The sequence below is a fragment of the Patagioenas fasciata genome, chromosome 6 (assembly GCF_037038585.1).
Source record: "Patagioenas fasciata isolate bPatFas1 chromosome 6, bPatFas1.hap1, whole genome shotgun sequence".
Lineage (NCBI taxonomy): Eukaryota > Metazoa > Chordata > Aves > Columbiformes > Columbidae > Patagioenas > Patagioenas fasciata.
In genome coordinates this window covers 34,565,717-34,589,117 of record NC_092525.1, presented here as the reverse complement: position 1 = coordinate 34,589,117, position 23,401 = coordinate 34,565,717, and the positions used below count along the sequence as shown (strand labels likewise).

Below are 23,401 nucleotides of genomic sequence, written 5' to 3'. Positions count from 1 at the left end.
GTTGATTCTGTTATGATTTTAATTTTTGATCATTAGATTTACGATTCTAGTAAGGCTCAGAGATTTTTGTTTTGTAAAATACTGTAATCATTCATCTTGCGTGTACAACAAGACAAAAGTCTAGGAAATTGGTTCTGACGTGTCTGTCTGATAACCAGATTAAATTCTACGTGGGCAAAAGTGGAAAAGTCATCTTGATGCCATGATATTATGCTATTTTTTAATTTTATGAAAATCCTGTTAGAAAGTAAAATACTTTTCCAATATGGCATAATAGACTTCAGTATGGAAATGAGATTCTATTTTGGAAAAGGAGGGGAAGTGTGCAATTTCCAAGGCATTAGTGAGTACATTTGACAATGTGAGTATTATACAGCCCTCTCATTTAAACACAGTCATAAAATATAACTACAGAATATTATGTTACCTGTATTTAATTTGAAAAGTTCTTTTCACAATATGGAAAAATTGTATATCTATGACAGTAGAAGCTTGTTAATTTTACACATTTGAGGAATTAAGTGTTGAACTACATGGTATATTTTAATTGTACTCTAGTTGTATGTAACTTTCATTTCCAACATAAAGGATTGTATCTCATTAAGTAAATTGCTTTTTTATTATCTTGTCAGTTGCATTAAAACCCTTATTTTTAAATCCTTTAAAGTATTTTACTAATTTTTGCAAATAATTAGATGTTTTTAAGTGCTGCAATAGTGTGCAATATAGTAAACATTTATATACAGAAGTGCAAATTAAATTATGTACAACACCTGTGCTGCTTCTTTGTGAATCAGAACGTTGTGTGATGAGAGCCATTGCGTCTCCCCACACACTGCAAAAGGGGGGTTGAAAGTGAGAGGAAAAGGTTATGAAAGATACTGGACATGTTAGTTGGGACCTGTTAGGCTTTACACTAAGCAGGGTGTATGGAGAACGTGAAAGCCACCGTGAGAACTCGGTGAGCTGCACTTCTTGGACAATCAAAGGCAAGCGAGGCGATCATGACCTGAAATGTCGTTTGTCTTCATATTTTCACATTCAGACTCGAGGCTTTTTATTAAAGATAATTGCCTGTTCCTAAATTGTCTGCAGATCCCGCTATACAAACTTGTGCCGTGTCTCGTTGTGCTGTGAAGCAACTGATAGAAGACTGTTGCTGGGCTTGGCCTTGTCTGTCTTGAGGCTTTTTGTGCCAGTGTGTTTGGAGAGGCTCTGGCACCGCGCTCCTCCCTTTCCTGCTGTCTGAGCAGACCTGCGGCCCCTGTGCTTCCGTTGCTGTATGCCCGCTGCCTGTGCTTTTGTGTTCTTCTTGCTTTTGTAATACAAATGCCATATTACATTTTAAAGACCTTTGTCCTTTTTCTAGAGCCAAGCTAAGAAACTGCAGAAATAGTCTTCTGTTTTTACGAGAGCTCCCATGCAAACAGCATGTCGAGTAGCAGGTTCTAAGGTGGCTTTCAAATCTGTTGTTCTAATTTGCCACACGTAAGGAAGACTTACCCCAGATAAGAATTTGAGAACTGTTCCATAAGGAGCTGGGGTGTATAGAAGAAGAATGGGTTCCATTCTCCAACTGGGGTGTATATAGCTGATCTGGATGTGTTTGACCACAAAAAAAAACCAAAAAGTTGTACGACCACCATAGGTCTACAAATGTGGGTCTTGCACATGTTTAAAAACATCTCTTAGCTTGACAGCTTGAGGAATCAACTGATTTGAGATCTCAGATGGAAGAGGTAAAATACGAGTTGTCTAATGTCAGGCTGGGCAGTGATCACTTCTAGTAGAACAGTTCAAGCTCCACAAGGATGTTTGAGTGTCTGTACATAGAAAATACTTGCCATCTTGCGCAGGAGTTGGGTGAAGTGTTGGGTTTTTTAGAAGCATAAGACGGATATCTTGGGGCAAGATAGGATCTCAGCTTCACTTTGACTTGTGAATTTGATGATGTGGGTATAAGTTTGAATTAAATCTGAGGTCTAGTCACATTTTGACCTTTTGTTGTTGCCTTACATTTTTTTCCTGTTGTGTACTACAAAAAATGATGCCCACCTGAAGGTTGCATGTATGGAAAATGTAGTTTATTCTTATAATTCACTGCTATGAGAAGTTCTTACCTCAGTGGGATTACAGCAGCTTGAGGTTTCCACAAAATCATTGGGAGGAGTTCCCAATAGTCTGTTACAAAGCCAGTAAAAATTCCTTTAGAATCCTTACAGCCTCGTTGTCCTGTTCCCTCCCTCTGAGGGCAAAATACAAATGCCATTGCAAAAATGTATTAATGTGGCTCTTTGCTTTACATTTGAAAAGCAACATATTTGTGGTGTTCATTTGTATTCACTTATTTATGGTAAGTGAAGCATGTAAAAGACCCAGTGACAAACTTGCACATTCCTTACTAGTGCCCAGTTTACAAGATTTAGACTTTGATTGCACAGTAGCAATTTAGTATCTCATGGCAAATTCTGCTGTTGCTGTTAAAAAGCAGCTTGTCTGAGGATGAGGCACCTTTGCGAAGGACAAGGCAGTGAAAACACCTTGCCCAGCACGTGGACGTGGTTGCAGCACAAAGGCTCTTTAGGATGAAAAGGTTGTTCCAGTTGGAAGAACTTTGAGGATGGAGGTCAGTGATCTCCTGCCGTATGTCGCAACCACAGTAGGAGATGTTTTCCTTTGCTGGGAGGTAGAGAGCAGAGAATTCTGCCTTTGCTTCCAAGATGCTGTGCAGGATTGGACAGGACACACCTGTAGGTGTGTTGACTCAAATGGAGCAAGGTCTCAGCAGCCTGGCATGTAGCACAAAACTATCCAGTTGGTTACAGGAAGAAATGCTGCTGATTTGTGCGAGAAAGAGAAAACTGGACTGCTGGAGAGGCTTGCTAAAGTTTTTGAGATTATTCCACCATCAGAATAATCTGATTAAATTAAAAAAAACCCGCCACACCTCCTATACATTTAGTGATGTATCAATGCTTTGGTCTACACAGCAATGTCATGATGATTGTTTTCTACTGGAAGCGTTGTTCTTTACTGTGTATGTTTATTGCTGCTTTGAATGTGTACATATAGTTATCTAAGTAATAGTTCATCAAAATGAATGCTTGATTGGGGTGTCCATTCAATTTTTTCCATCTTTACTGTCATCTTTCTTCTTGATGTTTGAAAAAGTGGGGATCTAGGTGCCAGTACTCCATTAATGGTAGGCAACACCTTGGATGAGTGAAACAACTTAATTCACCTGTCTCGCAGGTGTGTTTATTGACTTTAAACAATACTTGGTTATTTCATAAATGCTGTCTTTAAACTTCCACCTTAAAACCAAACCAAAACAAAAAAGTATGTCCCCAGTAAATACATTACCTTTATTTCCCTTTATTCCCTTACCATGCATATGGGGGAAGTTTGCATCTGGCAAGCTTGCTTACCGGTGGGCAAAACTAGGAGAGGAGCTGAGCAGGTAGCCTTGGTAAAGACATTAGGTTGTACCAGAAACAAGACCGTGGTGGCAGAATCATTCCAAGGCCTACATGATATAACCTGTATAATGTAGTGAAATCATTTGTTAGGGTTAGGATGCGAGTTCACGTCAGGAGTGTGGTTCTCCTGTAGAAGTCTCCACTCTGTGGTTTAGGACGTAGCCCAGCGATGTGGCTCCATGAGGACATCCACATCAGAGAGCCGCCCTCCACCGCCAGAGCACCCATTCATTCTGGAAGAGATTTTCTGAACGGGACTGGGCGGGCTGCGAAGTACATTTCCTGCCGAGGGAAGCATTGCAGTGAGTGTTAGGGGGCGAATATCCCTCTACAGTCTCAAAAATTAGTTGGCCTCTTTTAAAGCTACACAAGGAAACCTGAAATGTCAATAGAAATGCTTTTTCACTTAGGATTTATACAAACCAAAGCTATGCTTTGCGGCATTTCTAGTATTAAACTGGTAGTAATTCTGCAACTACTTATTGACTAACAGAATTCAACTTCAACTTTTCTTGAACTTTTTTTTATGTTCCAGATTCCTACAGAAGCCTGTAAACCAAAATGAATCATGATTCCGCCTTTGTGTAGCTTTTCTGTAACAAAATGCTCTCGTTACATTCATTTGCCAGTAGATGGCACATCTGTATGGTATGAAACTGTGTGTGGAAGAGACGTCAGCTGCAGAATACAGTAATAACAAGAGACTTGGAAAATGTCAAAGAGCAGTAGGGAATGAGAAATTTGGACTATACCAGTCACATAGTATGTCAGATAATATATGCAATACCAACCATGAGTGTTTATGTATTAGTAGAATATATATTTTAGATTAGATATAAGGAAGATTCTTCCCCATGAGGGTGGTGAAGTGCTGCAACAGGCTGCCCAGAGCAGCTGTGGATGCCGCATCCCTGGCAGTGTTCAAGGCCAGGCTGGATGGGGCTGTGAGCAACCTGGTCTAGTGGAAGGTGTCCCTGCTCGTGGCAGGGGGGTGCAACCACGCGATCTTTAACATCAACTCGAACTAGTCCAGGATTCTATGACTGTCCATTTATTAAGAAGATAGCAGCCTCACTCCTATAAATATCGCCTGAAGAACAAGGAGGAGGAGCAGAAGCGTACGCAGTGCACCCCGAGAGCACCACAGGGCAAAACTGGTGTGGCCGGGTTCCTGCCTCTCCTGCAGCAAAAGCAGCTGTGAATCGCACTGGCACCAAGTGGGTCACTGGGCCACCAAGGTATCTAAATCAGGCTTTTGATGCTTTTTCAGTTACAGAGAGGTTCTTCACTCTTGGAGAAAAGCTTCCCAGCAAAGTGGGGGAAAAAAAACTAACGCTGATTTCTTAATCTAGTGTTTGAAGAGTAGTTGAGATTTCTGCTTGTGTTTTATTGGTTTTTTTCTGTCTATAACTGTATTTTTCCATTCTTGTGTGCATCAACATATTGTGCTTTTTCATTTGCCTCACTCCATGCAACCAAAGCACTACCTTTCAGATTTCTCATAAATTTAACAGCTGTTTCACTGAGATGTGAGCCACATTGATATAAAATATTTTTATTAGGCTGGATTCTATTTTACAATCTTGGTATTTCATATGAATACTTTTTATAAGCTTCTTGCTACATTATCACAAGCTAGGTAAATATGTGGCTGGTACTACTGCTTGTATGGGCAGAATGAGTTGTGTTTTCTACAGCGATTTTTCTATATAAAGTATAAGCTTTAAGATAACAAGGTTTTAAGTCTGGACAGTAGCTTTATTAAACATGAGCAACTACCAGAAGAAGAAGGAGCACAATAAAATAAGTAGGGCAGGAAATTCTCAGTGAAGTGGATGTAATTCACGTGCAGGAAGATTTATTTAAGCAATTCGGTTTTGGAAAACGGAGGAAGGAAAAGCAGAAAGGTACCGCTGGCCTTACACGGCAGTCAGCTGCTGTACACATTCATTTTTAGCCTGGTGTGCAGAGGGTGCAGCTCCTGTCATCTTCTTGGAGATTCATATGATTACAGAAAAAAGGCTGGATAATGCTGATAGTGTGAAAAGGACCTTAGCATACTTAAAGCAAAGATGTAAGGGACTGGTTAGCAGGACAAAGCAGAGGGTCTTTGCCATCCTGTTAATTCTTGCCTTGTCAGTAAATCTGAACAGCACTCCTCCCCTCCAGGCATGCAGCAAGGGAGCTGTGTTGCTGATTCGGCACCGTGCACCTGCAGAGCTCTTAACCCCTGTCTCGATCCTGAAACCCGGAGCTTTTACAAAACTTTTTACACATCTCTGGACCCTGGGTTTTTTACCTTATAAGAGTGCGCCCAGGAAACCGCATGGAGTATGAGTAGACGGTGACTGGGTCTTGTGCTCTGTACTTAAACACACACCTCAGCTTAATTGCCTTATGATTGAATGCCAGGTTGGTACAAGCTTCTCTGCTGTATTCTTGGGTCAGGTTTTTTGCCTGCCTTCCCTCCATGCTTGCTTTACACCAATGCTATATTTGGCTTTTTGTCTAGGCTTTATGCAATGCTCAGCCATGCAGAAAACCCCAGCAGGTCAGGAGAGGGCTGTGAAGAAGACACAGAACAGCATTTGGGATGACCTTCCTGGCCAAGGCAGGAATCAAAGAGAGGAGCTTTGCTGCTGCACTCTGCAGGTGGACTGGAGCACCTTGCTGAGAACCGTCCCTCACCCCCTTATGTGATGCCTGAGTAGGGAAGGGAGAGCAGAACAACGGGTATTAAGCTGTTGATGCTGCGGAGCAAGGTAAGTGGCAAAATTCCATTCAAGTAAACTATAAAGAAAATGGACTGGAGTGGAAAAGACATCAACTGAGGAAAGAGAATTTTCTTAGAACAAAGTGTTGGAAAGGTGCAACTTGGGCCCAGTAACAGGGATTTTACCCCTCTCTGGGTATAGAGTAATTCCCAGAGACTGTGGAAAAGATCCTGAAGTACTTACTAATCCTAGGATGACTAAAATCATCAGCACCGTACAGGTGTGATAAAAGACCTCCATAAGTGTAGTGTGGAGTCACGGGGTCTCCAGAGCAGACGGGGAGGGCAGGCGGTACTGCTGAGACCCACTGCACCCCAGCGTGCAGCTCCAAATGTCTGGTCCTTGAAGGCGAATGCACATGAAGAGCAAAGGGAGATGAGCTCAAAAAATACAGAGCCTATTTCAGAAAGAGTCTAAAAGGGCTATGGTCATTCAGACAGCTGAGTTTGTATAAGCAAGTAAATACCAGAAAAGCAGAGAAGTCAACTATTAACTAAACAAGGATACTACAGGATCAAATGGGTAGAAACTGTTCATGTATTTTTTCAAGTTGTGAATTAAAAGTCCTCAGCCAGTGGCACAGGGAGAGCATCACAGGCTCTCTGCCGGGGGTGAGGTTCCCCGTGGGCTCAGGGCTGGATGCAGGCGTGGTGCTGTCAGGGCTGGCGACAGCCGATCAGACTCGATGGCTGCAAGGGCCCTTTTTAGTCCTGTATTGCTGGGAAGGAAACGATGCAAAAGGGATTTTTAGATCACTGTTATTAATAGGCTGGAGATAGCTATAAATTAATACAGTTTGAGTGGTGAAACCTGTGCCACTTCCACATCTGTGACAAGAATTACTTAAAACCAGCCTGTGTTCCCTGTCTGTTTCTCCTGCCCCCAGCGCTGCGCGTTAGGAGGAGCTGATGTTTCAGACGCTGATCACGTTTGGGTGAAATCTCCCAGCATTTGGCTGTCTCTGTTTCACCGCCTATCCCCTCGTGAGCAGCATTTCCACAAATGATCGGTGCCAGCCCCAAAATGTCTCCCTGCACACCCGGAGGAAAGCGTAGCACCCGCCCGCGTTCGCCGTGCACTCATTGCCGGCAGCCGGCTGGGCTCGAACCGGGGTCCGCCTGACCGCGGGGCCGGGCCGGGCGGGCGCTCCGGGACTCCAGTTCCCAGCCAGCCGCGCGGCGCCGGCGGCCGTTACTGCCGCTCGCGGCCGGGGCGGCTGAGGTGAGGGTGGTGACGGGCGGGCCCGGGCAGCGGAACATTTGCGTTGTACAGGGGTGCAGTCCCTTCTGCTCTGCATGAGCGCAGCTCACGCGAAGGAGCTGTCCAAGCTTCCCTTCAGGTGAAACCACACAAGTCCTTTGTCCTTTTCTCACTTAACTTCCCCTGTGAATATGCTTAACTGTGTTTTCACAGAATCAGAATCACAGAATCAATGTAAGGGACCTGGAAAGCTCATCCAGTGCAATCCCCCCATGGAGCAGGAACACCCAGCTGAGGTTCCACAGGAAGGTGTCCAGGCGGGTTTGAATGTCTGCAGAGAAGGAGACTCCACAACCTCCCTGCCAGCCTGGGCCAGTGTCTGTCACCCTCACTGAGAAGTTTCTTCTCAAATTTAAGTGGAACCTCTTGTGTTCCAGTGTGAACTCATTATCCCTTGTCTTACCATTGGTTGCCAATTGTTTTGCCTAGGACACTGAGATAAGAAAGGTTCGAAGGGCCTTATTTTGCCCATGGAGAGCTGCAATTCACCCCCCACTGCACAGCTAACAGGGCGCTGCACTCTCCTTTGCCACATGTGCAATGCATTTTGTCTTCATGTACTGCTGTCGCTTCCACAGACAAAAAGAAAATAATACCTGTTCAGTAAAAAAAAAAAAAAAAAAAAAAAAAAAAAAGGCATTTTTCAATACCCAGAAGAAGCAGGTTCAGTTGGGGTCCAGTAACCACAGTCACTTCTGCATGTTTCTCCTCGTGTAACAGCGGAGGTTCAGAAACACAGGGTTTTGACCCCTCAACGTGCAAACACCTGGGGCCCTGTGTGGCCTGGAAATGTGGAGGGTTTGTTTTTTTTCTCCCAGAAGTAGGATGCAAATAGTCAAACAAAAGTCTAATTCACTCTCCTACTTTGTCTCCCTCCAGACATAATATCATTTTAATTAAATTATCTTACCCCGATGAATGAGAATACAAACCACAGATCATATTCCACACTGAATTTTTCCACAGTCTATTTTCTTAAAATTCCTTTCTCTGCTCTTCAAGGTCTTTTAGACAGAACACACATACTGTGTGAGCCTCTCTTCGGATACTCTAAGGATTAATTGAAGAACGTGATGGAAGGAAGAGGAGAGTGTGAGTAAAATAGCTGGTTGATATTTTCGTCCTCAAATGTCAGTTCATTACCAAAGTTAGAAAACAGCTGATGCAGAAATCTCATTATGGCCTCATTTAGAATGCATATTTCTTGAGAGACAAAAAATAATTGCCTTATGTGGCTTACTTGTCCAACACAAATATGCCACATTTTACAGTACGCTTTTGAGACATGAAGTAAAGAGGTTTTTCTTTAGGGTGCAGTATATTTAATGATCTATTTAACTTGTTTATCTGCATTTATTTAAAATCTAAAGTAGTGAAGACTCCTACTGCTCTCTATTCTCAACATTCCTATTGATACTCAAGTCACATTATTTGCATTGTTTTTGTGAGATTTGATTGTTTATTTGGCAGCTTGAGACCAGGCATGGTCAGGGAAGTCACATCTACAGTCCTTTGCACAAAAGCGCAGATTTCCTGTGACTTTAGTGCTTGTACCAGTGTCTCAGTAGCAGTCAGGTAACTGGGATCTGTGTTCACAAGTGCAGCCAGGATGCAGGAACCTGCTTCGGGAGTGGGACAGCTGCACGGCGCCTGGGACAGCCCCATGCCCGCTCTGCTGGCCAGCAGGCTGGGGCTCTTGTGTCACAGACCCGTTTGCAGAAATCAGGCTGAAGTCACCAGCTGGTTCTGTACAAATCCCCAGGTGGCTTGTAGCGTCCCCCTGGCATTGCAGAGAACAGCAAAGGTGTCATTTGAGTGGTTTGACTCAGAAGGAAATTCTGCAAGTGAAACATTCCACTACTTTGTACCAAGCCAGTTTGCTAAGGGTGCTCAGAAGGTCACCATGTCTGAGCTGGGGCTGGGATGCAGCCCTGGTGCTGAGTTCTGCAAAGCCCATGTGTAGAGAGGCACAGGGTATGTTGCTTGGCATTGTTTGCTTAATTTTCCTGACATTGGCAGTGTATTATGCATGTAACACTTCTATGCCATCAGAAAACATCCTGAATCAAGGGAAGTTTGGAAGAAGAAATTAGAAATTACTGTAATATAGAAGAAAGGTGCAGTTGCTGTAAAAATTTGCCAACATTTCTATTAATCTCTGTGGATGAGATTTTATTGCCAGTGGGCCAGACTTAATTATCTGTAAGCACTTTGACTTGCACCTTACTGTACAGCAAATCCTGTAGCTATCTGCGGGTCTCCTTGTGAAATTAGGTTTGGTGCTCACACGAGTAAGAGATGTGGCTGTCCCTGGGAACTCCTGTCTCCATGTCTCTTCACCCAGTCCCGGGATGGCCACGGTGCTGGTGGCACGGTTGTGCTGTCCTTAGTGGCTCCTCCTTCCCATCACCCTGAGCCTGCGATGCTCCAGTTCCAGAGACAAGTGTCTACTATTCACCTGCAAGTTGACAAACTCATTCTAGAAATTAGTTTCACGTAGCTTTGTCGATTTCCTGACACCTGGCCGTTCCTATTTCTCACCGTGTCAGTTTCACGGGATCAGCTTCTGTATCCTTCCAAAAATGTCTGCGGATTTTTTGCCTTTCCCCCCGCTCTCGCCGTTACTACGTGCACCCCACTTGGTAGGAGGAGTAGAAATGTTTACAAGGAGGTCCCAAGAATCTCAGCTCACGAATCCTGCACTGGGTGCTCCCCTCCGGCCGGGTGCCGCGGGCGGGTTTGTTGCCGCAGGTAAGCGCTGCCGGAGGGAAGACGCTCTCCGGAGATGCCGGTCCCTGCTACCCCCTCCCGCCCCCAGCCTGACAAGCCTCCCCGGCTCCCTCCCGAGCCTCCGCGGCGCGGACGCTTGTGAAGGAGCGGGGGGCGGCGCAGCGCTGCGCCTTTAAAACGGCCGCCATGACGCGGGCGGCGGTTGGCGGGGCCGTGTGTGGCGGCGGCGTCAGGCGGGCCGGGAGCCAGGCGGGGCTGCTCCCGGTGTCAAACTGAGCCGCCGCAGAGCGCCCCGCTGCCGGCGGGGGGGGGCGGGAGCCGGGGGCTCCGCCGCTCCGGAGCAGCCTGTAGCAATGCTTTGGTTTAGTTGCTCGTAGGTAGGTTTTTCTGTCTTACTTCCCCCCACCCTCCGCCAGCCCAAAAATGACAATGTGGTGCAGTGCTGCCTGGCGAACGGGTTCGGAGATGCTTGTGAAATGGTGCACGCGTGTCACACAGTCCCGGCGGAGCCGTCTCCTCGCCCGCCGCGGGGTGAGGGCAGCCCCGGAGCCTCCTGCCGGCCGGGCGGCTCCGCGGGAGGTGCCCAGCCCCGAGCCCGGGGCGGCTGCCGGGTCCTGCGCGGCCGGGGCGAGGGGACCCTCCGCAGTCGGGCTGCTGCGGGTGTCGTCGTGCAGTCACCTCAGGTGAACCAAGAAGTGATTCGAGGGAATGCGTTAAGTTATTGGGTCAGCGGTGAAGGAAGAAGCATCTTTGCGATTACTTTGTCACTGCTTTCTCGGTGCTTTACGTGCTGCTAGCTATATAATAAAGGGTCTTTTATTTATTTTTTTTTTTCTTCCCTTAACAGCGTTATTAATTGCTATCCACTGTTTTTGCAAAGTTTTATCTGAAGAGCGTGATTTCCCTATTCTGTACTTCCCAGAGCTCTGTGACATTTCACTGGTGTCCATTAATGCTACAGCAAGAACATCCTGAGTCCTTGGTCAGCTCTTTGGTGCTCTCTGAGATAGAAATGGCTTACTTGAGAACAGAAAGAAAAGCCTCGGGCCATGCCTGCATGTTTCATGGAGTGGTGGAAAAAGCTGTGTGGTGAAAGTATTCCAGCGTGCTGTGAGGAGGGAAACAAACTGGATTTTCTCCTGTGTCCTTTGTATGCTCCTTTCCTTTTCAGAGTTCAGTATACCGTACCTATAGAAGAAGCTGTGCTTGTGCAGGAAGGATGGTCTTATGGATAAGATAATGATTTAGGCCTCAGGAGTTTGGTGCTCAGTCAGTAACTCTGCCAAACAGCTTTCTGTGTCAGTTGGGCATAAGTCACTTTGTGCTCATCTGTAGCACAGATCCCTTATTTGTAAAGCAAGGCTATGGATTTCAAAACCTCGCTAGGGCTAAGATCATATGTCATATATTTGGATCCTCTGTATAGCAAGGTGACTGAAGGCATAGTAAGTCCATTTGATATCTAGCTATATGTTGCAGGTCGATCTCTGTATGAATATATAGCTTGATCAAAATTTTATTAGCTTCAAAAAGGATCAAATGTAACAGTACCTTCCTTGATTTTCAGGCATGAAATATTTCTTGTGTTTGAACCGCGGGTCAGCTTTTCATAGTTTATTAGCTATTATCAGCTTTACCAGGCTTCTGAGGAAAACAGTCTTTGACAGCACCTTTCCTCTCAGGTGGAAACATGGTTGTGTCCCTGTAGAATGCTTGTTTCTGTTACATTATGTTGCTCTTTACATACTACCAATAATTAAACATAGCTTTTTTCCCCCCTGTTGATCAGTTGCTGAAGTAAAAGAAACCTCTATCCTCCCCATGCTAACTGTTGACATGGAAAACAAGGAAAATGGCTCTCTGGATGTCAAAAAGTAAGTGAATCCCTAGTGTTCAGTTTGTGTAAACAGCACGTTGATTTTGATTAATAGTTTTCCTTTGGTTTAATGTGGTTGGGAAGGGTGGGCACCTCCATCTTCGCTCATTTCAAACCTTCCTTGTTCTCAATTACATTTATTGTATTTCAGCGTTGAAATGGAAGAGTCTTGGGCATGCAATTGATTAAAAGTGATATGTGGGAGGACTTGTATAGCAATGGAGGGATGTAGAAGCTAGTAACTTGAGTTAGGGGTATATCTTTTTCCATTGATTTGTCTTCTCAACCAGAGACTAAAGCAAGTGGTAGCACTGTAACCAATACTCTGCTTCTGCTCACCTGTTTGCTAGTGGCTTTTGCAGAACCGGTGTCTGATGGGTAGAAGTGTCCTTTGTGTAAGTCACCTCTGCTTCTTTCAGAGATACATGTGCCCTTCTCTGCAGGTTGCCCAGCCATCTAGAGCTGAGAACCAGCAGCAGCATGTATCTTTGGTGTCAGTTCTCTTCTGGAACAGATATTTTAAGCTGTTTGATGGAGAAGCCCTAAACTGCTGGGTTCTTACTTCAAACCTAGGGTGGGAATAAGAGGGAAACATGGTGTGCGCTTCCATACAATTTTCTTCATTGTGGCAGAATGCAGGCTAAGGGATAGGAACTGTTTTGGGTGCATTTCTGTATCCTTAAAGCTCAGTAATTTTTGAATTAGGACTAGCAATTCTGAATGAATTTATGAACTGAGGAGTGGAGTTTGGTGTGGAAAAACTGGGTCTTGCTGCTTTAGGGTTATAGAAGCCATTCTGAGATACATATATACATATATAGATATATTAAAAAACAAAACACACAAAAAGATACTAGAGAGAATTCTTTGTCTTCTCAAACTGCAACACTTCTGCAAAGCTGCATCTCATTCTTTGTTTTTAGTTCTCTTTTCCATAAGCCTTCCAAAAAAACTTGGCAATGCTTATATTCCCAGGCACTACAGTAATATAAATAATAATAATGATGATGATGGTCGCTTCAGAGTACTGATAAAACACCTGATTATGACACAGCATCAAAAGATCTGATGGTGGCCATTAACATCAGCATGCTGCCCCTTCACTTGAGACACTGGTCACAGTACACCAGCGTAAAATGCATTTCTCTGTTCAGTGACTATGAATAGATTATAGCACGTATGTCCCTCAGAAGCCACCTTCCGTTGGCAGACTTACTTTCTACAGTGAGAGCTCCGTAGTGGGAGGAGAAGGCAGGCAGTCAAAGCAAAGGCAGTTTACATTTAATCATTTTCCCCCGAGGCTCAAGTGATAAAAGCTCAACTCCTCATTGTGAAGGTGGCTTTTAAAAACTGATGGGGATTGTCATTAAAATGACCAGGACCTGCGGTTTCTGAATGAATGTATACAGTAAGTATGTGTGCATATCTACAAAGGAAATATTTACCACTTTCTTGAAGTGGTTATAAATAGCTTGGATAAAGCATTTGTTCACAGCTAGGTCCTTTCAGGCCTTGCTGCTTCTGCCACATGATGGCAATAAAGGCACAGGGACAGTGGTGAAAAGCAGACAAGGCTCATCTTTATTTATTAGCGGTGCATCTAGTATCTCATTACAAAGCCTAAAATGCCAGTCCTCTTAAGATTTTACAGCATCCAGGATGTGTGGCATAGACCAGTGTATGGCTAAGCCATGGCTGTTATATATTGCCTTTTCTTGTCTAAAGGATAGAATCAGGTGCAGCAGCAGGGCAAGGAGGAGCCTGTTAAAAGTTTAGAAGCCAAATAAGCATCTGCATGTGTATACGGGTTGAAATCCAGGCGGCCTCCAACAGTCTGCAACACGCCTGTGAGTCTTCTGCAGCTGTAGCTGTGGAAATTGGCTCCACTTGAGGTCCAGCATGATGCTATTCCTTGAGCCAAGAACTTGCAAGTATTTCCTGTGATTATTTGATGACTAAGGTAGAGCCCCTGAAGTCATTGCAGTTGAGCCTGGGATGGGGCTGGACCCAGCGGTAGTTCTCTAGTGAAAAAGAGGAGCTACATGAAGAACTAATGCACCTGGGCTGAAATACAAAATTGTGGGAAGGAGGGTTTGGAATTTAGTTTGAAATTTAAGTGTCTTTGGGAAGTAAGCAAAACACAGTTAGGAGGCATCTTTACAGATTGATTATTTTGTTTGCTGTTTAGGAAGAATTAAATTCAATATATTTTAGAAATTATTGCTGTTCAAAAAAATACTGAGTTGTTGGAGTTTTGTTTATTTTAAAATTGAAGTAGAAGATGAGTCATTGAAAGTGATTGTCTGTGTCTTAGGTAAAATGCAAAAATTTAAATATAATCCTTCAAATGCTACTTTTACAAATATGTGTAGGTTTTGCGTGGTGCTTTTCACATTTTACTTTCTGAGCCTCAGAATGTGCACGTCACCAAAAAACTTAATTGTAAGTCATTCTTTGATTTAAAAAAAAAAAAAAAGCTGCAGCTCTGCTAAGGCCAGATAGTCTCATTTTCAATTTTGCTGAGTGTTGCCTTTCTATGTAATCACAATCAGTGAAACAATTACTTGATGAGTGAACGTAAGAAACTCTGGCCCTTTGCTCATTGCTCTGAGATATGTGTATATTCCATGTGATAAGTGAAAGAAACTGCTTTTGGATAGTCAAGTGCAGCAGTTGCAGCGTGAGTCTCTAGGGCCAGAATTTTGTTGTTACATTGGCGGGTACTTTCGAAGAGTTAGGGGAGAAGCAAAAACCATTGTACTCATGAGCCCTTCTTCCCAGGGCTCAGCTAGTTGTAGAAACTGGGATGTTATAGGAACAGTGATGGGAGGCACTGTGTGCGATTCTCTTCACTTCTCTTCATGGCTGGTTGGAAAAATGGTGGGCCCTTGATTCACTCAGTTATTTTGCTGATAGACATACAAGTCTAGGCAAGACAGAGGTGGTGACAGTTGGAAAAGAAAAATTTGAAGGACAGAACAAAAATGCTGTCAGCAGAGTATAATCTGTGTTTCTTTTCCAGCTGGTGCTGTTGAAAATCAAAGTCCTGCCTCTGAGCTTCAGGATCTGAAATGGACAGGATTCTGAAATCTGCCATGATCTGCATGTTTTTGATATTTCCTCATTAGCATTGTAGTTAAGCATGCAGAACGGTGGAAAATGTCTGGCATGAACTTTGGGAGTTCTAGCTGGAGAAACATGTTAAAGAAGCTCTTTGTTTTGATGTCTTGCTCTTTATCCTCTTAAATTGCTATAGGAAAGGCAATCATGCTCACTGTGTGTCTTTTTACCAATAATCTGCAGATACACAGAGGTTACCTGAGATAGGGTGGTGGCAGATTGAGGATGAGAAATGCAGGAGAAGAATAGTAACATGAATGAATATGATTGGTTGTTTTTGCTACTGGGGAAAGCAATTACCTGAGGTCAGTCACAGAAGGAATTAATTCTAATTATGTTTAACAGATATTTTCTCAGATTCATAGCTCTTTTAAAAGTCCATAGATTTGTTCAAGGATTAGTCCAATTTTGAGAAGTTTTCTGTATTGAGCAATTAGTGCAGTCATTGGTGTCTCTTTTTTGTTTTGTTTTTGCAAGGTAAAGATGGTTTCCAGGAGTTTCTACCCACGTTACAAGGAAGCACAGTCTCATCGGGGGAAAGTATAATCCACGTACTGCAATTCTTTATAACTACTTGGTAGCTGAAAACAAGCTGCAGTCTTGAAAGACAGGGATTTGGTACCTCAGTCACGGTAGTCTTTTTTCTCCAACTGCAAAAGCAGCACACTTGCAGGAAAAGATCCTGACTGATTACCTTTGGCTGACGTGAAGATTCATATACTTTCTTCTTTTCTGAAAGGAGAGGTAACTCAGTTGTCCCAGCATCAGGTCTTTGAAATGGAAGAGAACAGGGGTGACTGTTCTGTATCGGGGCAGGGGGAAGGTGTGTCAAAGGACACCTTTCCTGGAGGAACAGATGTGCATGGAGTGTGCACAAAGAAGCAACGCGTGCTCTGCATACATTTAGTGATTACTTGTCTGGATTTACACTTTGCAGTTCAGTAGAGAATGGGAGACCTCCAGATCCTGCTGACTGGGCTGTTATCGATGTTGTGAATTATTTCAGAACAGCTGGATTTGAAGAACAAGCCAATGCTTTTCAAGAACAGGTAAATCTGCTAGGAAAAACTTTTTGACTGCCATCAGTTTCTCACATTGCACATTTTTACCATAGACCTGGTTATATGCTGTTAAATGGGGGTGAAAATCCCACACTAATGGGAGATTTGAGTTTGTTATTGAGTGAAAATCCATGGGACTATGATTTTTGAGTAATAATATTGTTCTGCAAGGTGTAGATAATGGGTTGGAGTTTGTTTAAGACAGTCATCTGAAAGGTGAGGAATCTAAGCTAATTTTCTGGCTTGCATTCAGTCTCCCTGTACAACCCACTCAGTTTCACACTCTCATTATTTAAAATGTGAGTGGTAATTCCCTTCTTCCTTAGTGTACTGTGCAAACACACTCATGAGTATTTATAAAACCCAGGGCTCCTGAGAAGGAAATTGCTTTTGAAGACCTAGTGTGAAAAAGAGCCTGCTGTGTTGCATTGAACTTGGCAGTGCAAGTGAACAGGGAAAAGACAAGCTGGCAAGAAAGGGGAAGAATCTTTGTAGGCACAGGACCAGCATGGTTGTAGGACCTGGTCTGAGAAAGGGGCTGGGTCTTCATTTCTGGGCTTTGTGTAACTGCTGATGCTAATGGATGGCTGCTTTTGGTAGTCATATGACCCTTTGTAACCCACCCATCAGCACACTGGTGAGGTGCTGTAGTGGGGCAGGATGGGGCAGTTGGCTTACAGGGCCTACAGTCCACCTGTTCCATGGAGAGGGAACTTGTCCAGACTGTCAGTTCAGCACCTTCCTGGATATGTTTATAGGTTTCCGTGTGACTGCCAGGAAATTAGTTACCAGCACTTGTATTTAGTATCAAAGTAGATGGTTTGACTTTCCAAGACACTGAGCTAGTACAAGTTACCAGCAGCTTTGCAGGGAAACTTTACATCTGATGTGAAATAACATGAATTTTGATCAGGTTAGTGTTGCTGACCTTCAGCACCTGGACAGTGAAATCCCATCCGGTAGTAACTGACGAGTACAACAAAGTATCACGATTTAGCTCTTTGTTTTTGGAGCTAAAAAACCTGGTGGTTGGGTAATTCTCTGGCAGGGTGCGGAGAGAGCTGATAGTAATTTTTCAGAATTTGAAGATGAGTAAACAGGCAAAAAAAACTATTTAAGTGTATCCATTCCTCAATACCAGCATCCATGTCTCAACAGCCTTGGAAATGTGGCTGAAAAAAACACATGGGCAAAGTAATTGCAGCCTCTGTTTTTTTTTTCCTTATACTGACAGATACCTCTGACTTTCATCAAATATCTTAACCTCTCTGCAGCTTAGTTGGCTTGTCAATAATACTGCAGTAATTACTACTGATCTTGCAGCAGCAAGATGAGGCTAACTCATGAGTTTTGGCAAAGTAATTTGCAACAGCCTGATGGAAAGCAGCATAGAAGTGAGTGTAAAGCTTTTATTAGTATTCTGCAGTGAGGGCAAGTGGCTTGAGGATGATAGCTGAAGTAAGCTGCTTTTTAGCAATGTTTTGGTAAGGCTGTGCTAGGATAGCCATGGGCAGAAACATGGCTGTGATTCTGCTGCCAACTTCCCTTTGTGCCAAAGCCTTGGAGAGGGAGGCTGACAGCTGCCACCAACATACAGCCAGGAGATGTAGGACGGACACTCACAGCAGAAGCCATTGCCACTTCCTTCCCCTTCCAGTCCCTTGGCAGCAGGGGGAGCAGCAAGTGCCTGGTTCTCTGTTCCAGCTCTGCCAGCCCGTTCCCTGTCTGCCCCAGGAACAACCCTGTCCCTGACCTCTTACCAGAGTGATGCTCTGTTTCCTCCACACTATTTACTAGCCACTAACTTTAACTCTGTGTACTTACAGGATTTGTTACTAGGATGTCCCAGGCATGGCAGTGCAGTCAGGTTCACTTTGAACCCTTAGCCATCCTCTGTCTGTAGAGTGACAAGCGTGTGGCTAAAGCTCTGGCCATCTCAGTTTTTCTCTGCCATTTGTACTGCAGTTTACCTGGGCCCCAGAAATCTAAATTAATTTGGTGTGCCTCTGTGCCGAATATGTACTGGAAGGGGAATGAGGAATATAAATAGTAAAGTATTCCATTTCACCTACAACGCTCGGAAACTGTTTTCAACTGAGCTGCTTCAGTAGGCGTAGCACAACAGTTTCCTTACAAAACATCCATAACCCAGAATGTAATAATGAGATCTATTATTACGTTCAACTTTCACACAACAGTAACTGAGCTCACATGTTCTTTTGATGAATCTGAATACACATGGGCTCACCCAAAGCAAGTGACTCAGAATTTTGAAGACCTGAATTTTTCTCATATCATTTTAAGGAAAATTAGAAGATGTTGTAAGGACTGCAGAATGTTTTATTAAAACTATATTGTAAATGCTGGTAAGAAGTGGTGATTGTATGATGATTATACATTATTCCTTCTTGGAGTTCCACTGATGTCAGCAAGTCAAAAGAGCTCACTGATGAAAACAGATTCAACTGATATTGCCCAGTAACACAAACTCATAACATCAGCAAGCAAATCAGACAAGCCAAGAAGCTGGGGGCACAGGATAACTGAAGGGAGAGGCAGACCGGATGCAGAATGGGGGTGTGAACACCTTCAGAGAACTGCTGCCTGCCAGGACATGGCTGAGCTTTCTCCAGGAGGCTTGAGAACCTAGGGGGATGGGGCTCACCCAAAGGCCGAAGCTGTTTGCCGTGTCTCAAGACATGTTAGTGCTATGCCTGACCTTCATTATTGCCCATCTGGCTTCTCGACTGTTAGCATTGCAATAGCCAGATGAGGCCAAGTAACCCAGCGGCAGTTTGCTGGCTTCACTGTAAAGCCTTACCTGTGGGGAAACGGTTTGGTGCCAGCTTGTGTCCGCTCTGGCTTTCCAGCAGAGCTGTGATGTGGGGGAGCATGTGGGCATGCTGGCTGCCAGGTTTCCGTGTCAGCTGTATTGTGAGACCTTGCAGTGCTCAGTCATTTAAAGAACAGAAAGAGTTGAAGGATGACTTGAAGCTTAGTGGGATCTTTGCTTATTTGCTGAACACGATACACTAGTGCTGCTGGCGTCATCCTGGCACAGTGGGAAATTGTTGTTAGCCGTAGTTGTGCAGAGGAGTACCTCTGCAGATGACATTAAAAAGGTAAATGGAAAGCTGGCTTTGAAGTTGCATCCTGAAAAAATCCAGTAAATAGAGAAGTGACAGAGAAGAAATTCAGAGAAGTCACCAAAATATACAAAATCTTATCTAGTGCCAAAACATGGAATGATGATGAAAAATCTACAGAAGCAGGTTTAAGTGCAAAACTAAAAAGAATTGGAAGAGGTAAAGCTTATAATACATACAAAGATATAAACCCCTTAAATTCTGGATACATAATTCCTCATTTCTACCCACGTATGTTTAGAGAATCAGTTTTCTGTTCAATGAAAGCCTTAGGAGTTGCCAACATTTCTAGAATCCACGGGGAACCCTCTGGAAGGAGAAGGGAAAGGCATAGATGCTTTTTGCCTATTCTTGGAGTTTTTCCTGTCCTGGGTACTGGATTTACTTCATTGGGATCCTACCTGGCTGGAGGCTGTTATTCCTCCATAGCATCATTGAACAGTAGCAGCAAAGGCAACTTCAGATTGGTCATAGTAATGAGCAAAATACTCACTGGTTTCAAAACTCCCACAGAAAGAATTGTGATAAATGGAAAAAAAGAGATTAAAAGCTGGTTTTAACCATGAAAATTATCAACAGTAATTGGGAAGAGACATCTGGTATAATTGAGTAAAAAGTTATTTGAAACATGTTTTCTTTTAGAAATAAATGTTACATGAGGGCTCAGTAGTCATATCTTTTGGGGAGATTTTAAAGAAATGCCACTTTCAGCTGATCTTTGACTATGCTGTGGTTTGTCCATGTATTTTGTATTCATAGACTTTATCAAATCATGAGAGAGATCAGTCTGGACAAATTCATGATGAATTCTAATATAAGTCTTTCTCTTTTCACTTTGAGTTGTACTCAAGGACAGGATCTCTGACATTTCTAAGGCAACATTTAGTATTTCTGAGGCAGATGCTGCAATGGGATAACTGGATGTGTGGTGTTTATAATATTTATAAAAATACAAAATTTTGGCAATGTATTATCATGGACAACACCAATATAAGCAAGCATTTGAACTGGTTGTTGGCTATTGATAACAAATTCAACATTTACTAGTTGTGGTGTGTTGTTTTGTATTTTTTTTTTAATTAAAAGTAAAAAACCCCATGCATCAGCAGAGTGAAGTCCAGTGCAGGTGAATGCCAAAGGCTATATCCTTCTTTGAGCTATGATAATCTTGCAGGCCTGGCTCTTGTGAGATACTGGTCAATGCATTATTGCATTATTGTGTTGGTGTAGCCCCTGTTTCCTGAGTAGTGCAGTGTGAATGAACAAGTTGGGGCTGTCGAGACCTGAGCTGTTGTTTTCAGCCTCTTCCACTGTAAGTGGAGGAAGGAAAGTTCCCTCAGAGTGTTGAGCTCCGCAGTTAGGCTCTTCTAAAATTTCTGATGGCATAAGTCTATTTTTTTCCCCACAGGAAGCATGGGAAGGTTGGCCTTTTAAAGAAAGCACCTGCAGTCAGTAGCAGATGCTGACTAGTCCAAACTTGCATATCGCTATCAATGGTAATTCTTGTGAAATGCAATTCATAAGCCACCTTCTTAAGAGTATCCTTACCTTAATGGCTGATAATTAGGCAATCTGCACATGTACCTATTAATTTGAAACAGCTTTACAGGGACAGAATTTTTAAATAAGGCTGATTTGGGTTTTGTGCTTGACTAAATAGCACTTATGCCTTGGTCAACACAGGTGAGCACTTGAAAAGCAGGCAGTAGAATTTAGCAGCTACCAACATAGTTTCAGAAAAATAAAAGCTACTATTTATTTTCTCATTGATCTCCTGTAATAGTCTTCCATTTGTTGCAGGATTGTTCTCATGTGTTAGATTTGTACATTTGTCTTTATCCACTCTTTAATTCTTCTTATAGGAAATTGATGGCAAATCATTACTGTTGATGACAAGAAATGATGTACTGACTGGACTTTCATTAAAACTGGGGCCTGCGCTGAAAATCTATGAATATCACATAAAACCTCTACAGACACAACATCTAAAGAACAACTCTTTGTAGCGTATTGTCTAATTGGGGTCATGTTGTGCCTCAAACAATAAATAAGCAATTTGGTTTCATGTGATGGAACTTTGTAAAGACAGAATATATCTATTAAGAATTTAAACCAAATTACAATATATATCCTATTGGATAGAGTTGGCAATATACAATATACTGAGTCTGAACTGAGAGAGGTGGTATGTATTTTTTACATAGTACATAATGTTTTTCTCTTTTAGGAATTGTCAATGAGCATGTTGAGATAGCTGCATCACTGTATCCAGAACAAAAGGGACGTATGTCATTCTCATTTTTGAGCCAGACATCTTCTTTATTTAATGAATTAAAATACCAAAAATAGAAACCAAACCCAAATAAAGATTACATGCATCTTCGGGAGAGATAAACCAATTGAAGTAGGTTTTGGTTTACCTTGAAGAACTACTAAAATGACTACTTATAATTTTAGGATGAGACTGACACTTGCCAACTCACCCTTTTTTGCAGAGGGTCCTATTTTGACCTTATTAAGGTTTACTTGTGGTATGCTGCAATGTTTAAAGCTGTACATACAACTAACATAACCCCTTCGATAGCAGAAGGCATTGCTGACAGGTGAAACTGGCTTGTGTATTTTTTGCTGTCCTTTAAATTTTCAGCTTGTTTTCACCTGTTTTTAATAGTAGTCCTGTGTAAAGCGTAATTGGTTTTAAAAAGTTTGTGTTGCTTTGCAAAACAAAACTCTTTCATTTTATTTCTTACTTCTAATTTATGATAACTTGTTTTCTAACATTATGCAGAAATTTGTAAAAAGAGTAAAATTCTGCACATTTTTAATATTGTCTGTCATTGGTGTTGTAATGCTTGATTTTTTTTTTTAATGCTTTACTTAACAGTTTGAATACTTTGTTTTAAAAACTGAAAGAAGCTGTCTCATCACTATACATCTCTGTTAAAAGAGAGTCTCGTTTAATCTGTTTGTACCAGTTCCCTATTTGATAGGTTGCTTGCTGTATTCCAATAAAGCATTGCTGATGTTTGGATTCTGTTTACTTTACAGATCTTTTACTTCCTCTATTTCTTTGTTGTGGCATATTTGAGCTCCTGTTTTTCTCCATTTTTCCATTAAAAAGCTACTAAAACTGACTTAATATTCAATGTTCTTGTGATTACTTTTAACACCACCTACCAAGACATTTAAAGATTTTATTATTTTTGCTTTTTCTTATCTAGTGTTATACACTGCTGAAGGAAAGAATATGGAGGCCTGGCCACAGTTCACCAGTAACATCTGTGCTTCTCTTACCCCTTTCCAGAGCTGTTGGTGGTGCAGAAGCAGGGTGGTTTATCCTAATACATAGTGCTATGTTACTGAAAGATGAATTTAATATTATCTTTTTCTCTGTTTGCATGTTTGCAGTGGGATTGACACATTTTGTAGATCTATGGATGACACAGAGTTAAAAGTAAAACATATGTATTACATCAGGGAGTAAAAGTCTCCACTGTACAGTCATGAGAGCTCATTTTGGTGATGACTGAACACTGTGCTTTCTTTTAACATGTTTTAATGAGCAAATGAATTGCATTCAGAATCATCCAGATTGTATTCCCCTTTTGATCAGCACTGCTAACTGGTTCATATAAGCAGAGGCCCAACAGAAACCTCACAGCAAGTGTGAAAGGGAGTTTGGAGGATATTCAGAACTGTAACAATTTATTTTTACTGCCCCTGATCTATATTGTAGTTTCCCACTGTTCTCTGAGCTTCCTAATGCTGCTGTTTCCTTTGTGCAGGTGACTATTCTGATTTTTGTCTGTTACATTCCCCTTGCTGTTTCTGGGAAAACAAAAAATCTTTTTAAAAGAGACTGGAGGGTTTGAAAGAGGAAGTCAAAGCCAGATTATTTTTAGCTACCATTCCTCTTGCAGAAAACACAGCTGCTGTTGAGATGAGGAAGCGACTG

At 42.6% G+C, this 23,401-nt stretch overlaps 1 protein-coding gene across 4 annotated transcripts; it reads left to right on the top strand.

Moving 5' to 3' along the window:
• Nucleotides 1-5,995: 5,995 nt before the first annotated feature.
• Nucleotides 5,996-22,585, top strand: SAMD13 (sterile alpha motif domain containing 13). Of its 4 annotated transcripts, XM_071810495.1 has the most exons (5): nucleotides 5,996-6,241; nucleotides 8,516-8,605; nucleotides 12,033-12,117; nucleotides 16,177-16,288; nucleotides 21,309-22,585. In XM_071810495.1, the coding sequence occupies exons 2-5, from the start codon at nucleotides 8,587-8,589 to the stop codon at nucleotides 21,450-21,452; spliced, it is 360 nt and encodes a 119-aa protein (XP_071666596.1). In that variant the 5' UTR covers nucleotides 5,996-6,241; nucleotides 8,516-8,586; the 3' UTR covers nucleotides 21,453-22,585. The 4 variants fall into 4 exon arrangements, with proteins under 4 accessions (XP_071666596.1, XP_065698514.1, XP_065698515.1 ...); XM_065842442.2 differs by lacking the exons at nucleotides 5,996-6,241; nucleotides 8,516-8,605 and adding an exon at nucleotides 10,081-10,264; XM_065842443.2 differs by lacking the exons at nucleotides 5,996-6,241; nucleotides 8,516-8,605 and adding an exon at nucleotides 10,467-10,620.
• The last annotated feature ends 816 nt before the right edge of the window (nucleotides 22,586-23,401 follow it).

Excerpts from the sequence above, each read along its gene's own strand:
- SAMD13 (XM_065842442.2), top strand. The coding sequence starts at position 10,096 with ATGTCTGCGGATTTTTTGCCTTTCCCCCCGCTCTCGCCGTTACTACGT. Across the intron at positions 10,265-12,032 it reads GGGCGGGTTTGTTGCCGCAG|TTGCTGAAGTAAAAGAAACC; the intron begins GTAAGCGCTGCC and ends CCTGTTGATCAG. Across the intron at positions 16,289-21,308 it reads CCAATGCTTTTCAAGAACAG|GAAATTGATGGCAAATCATT; the intron begins GTAAATCTGCTA and ends TTCTTCTTATAG.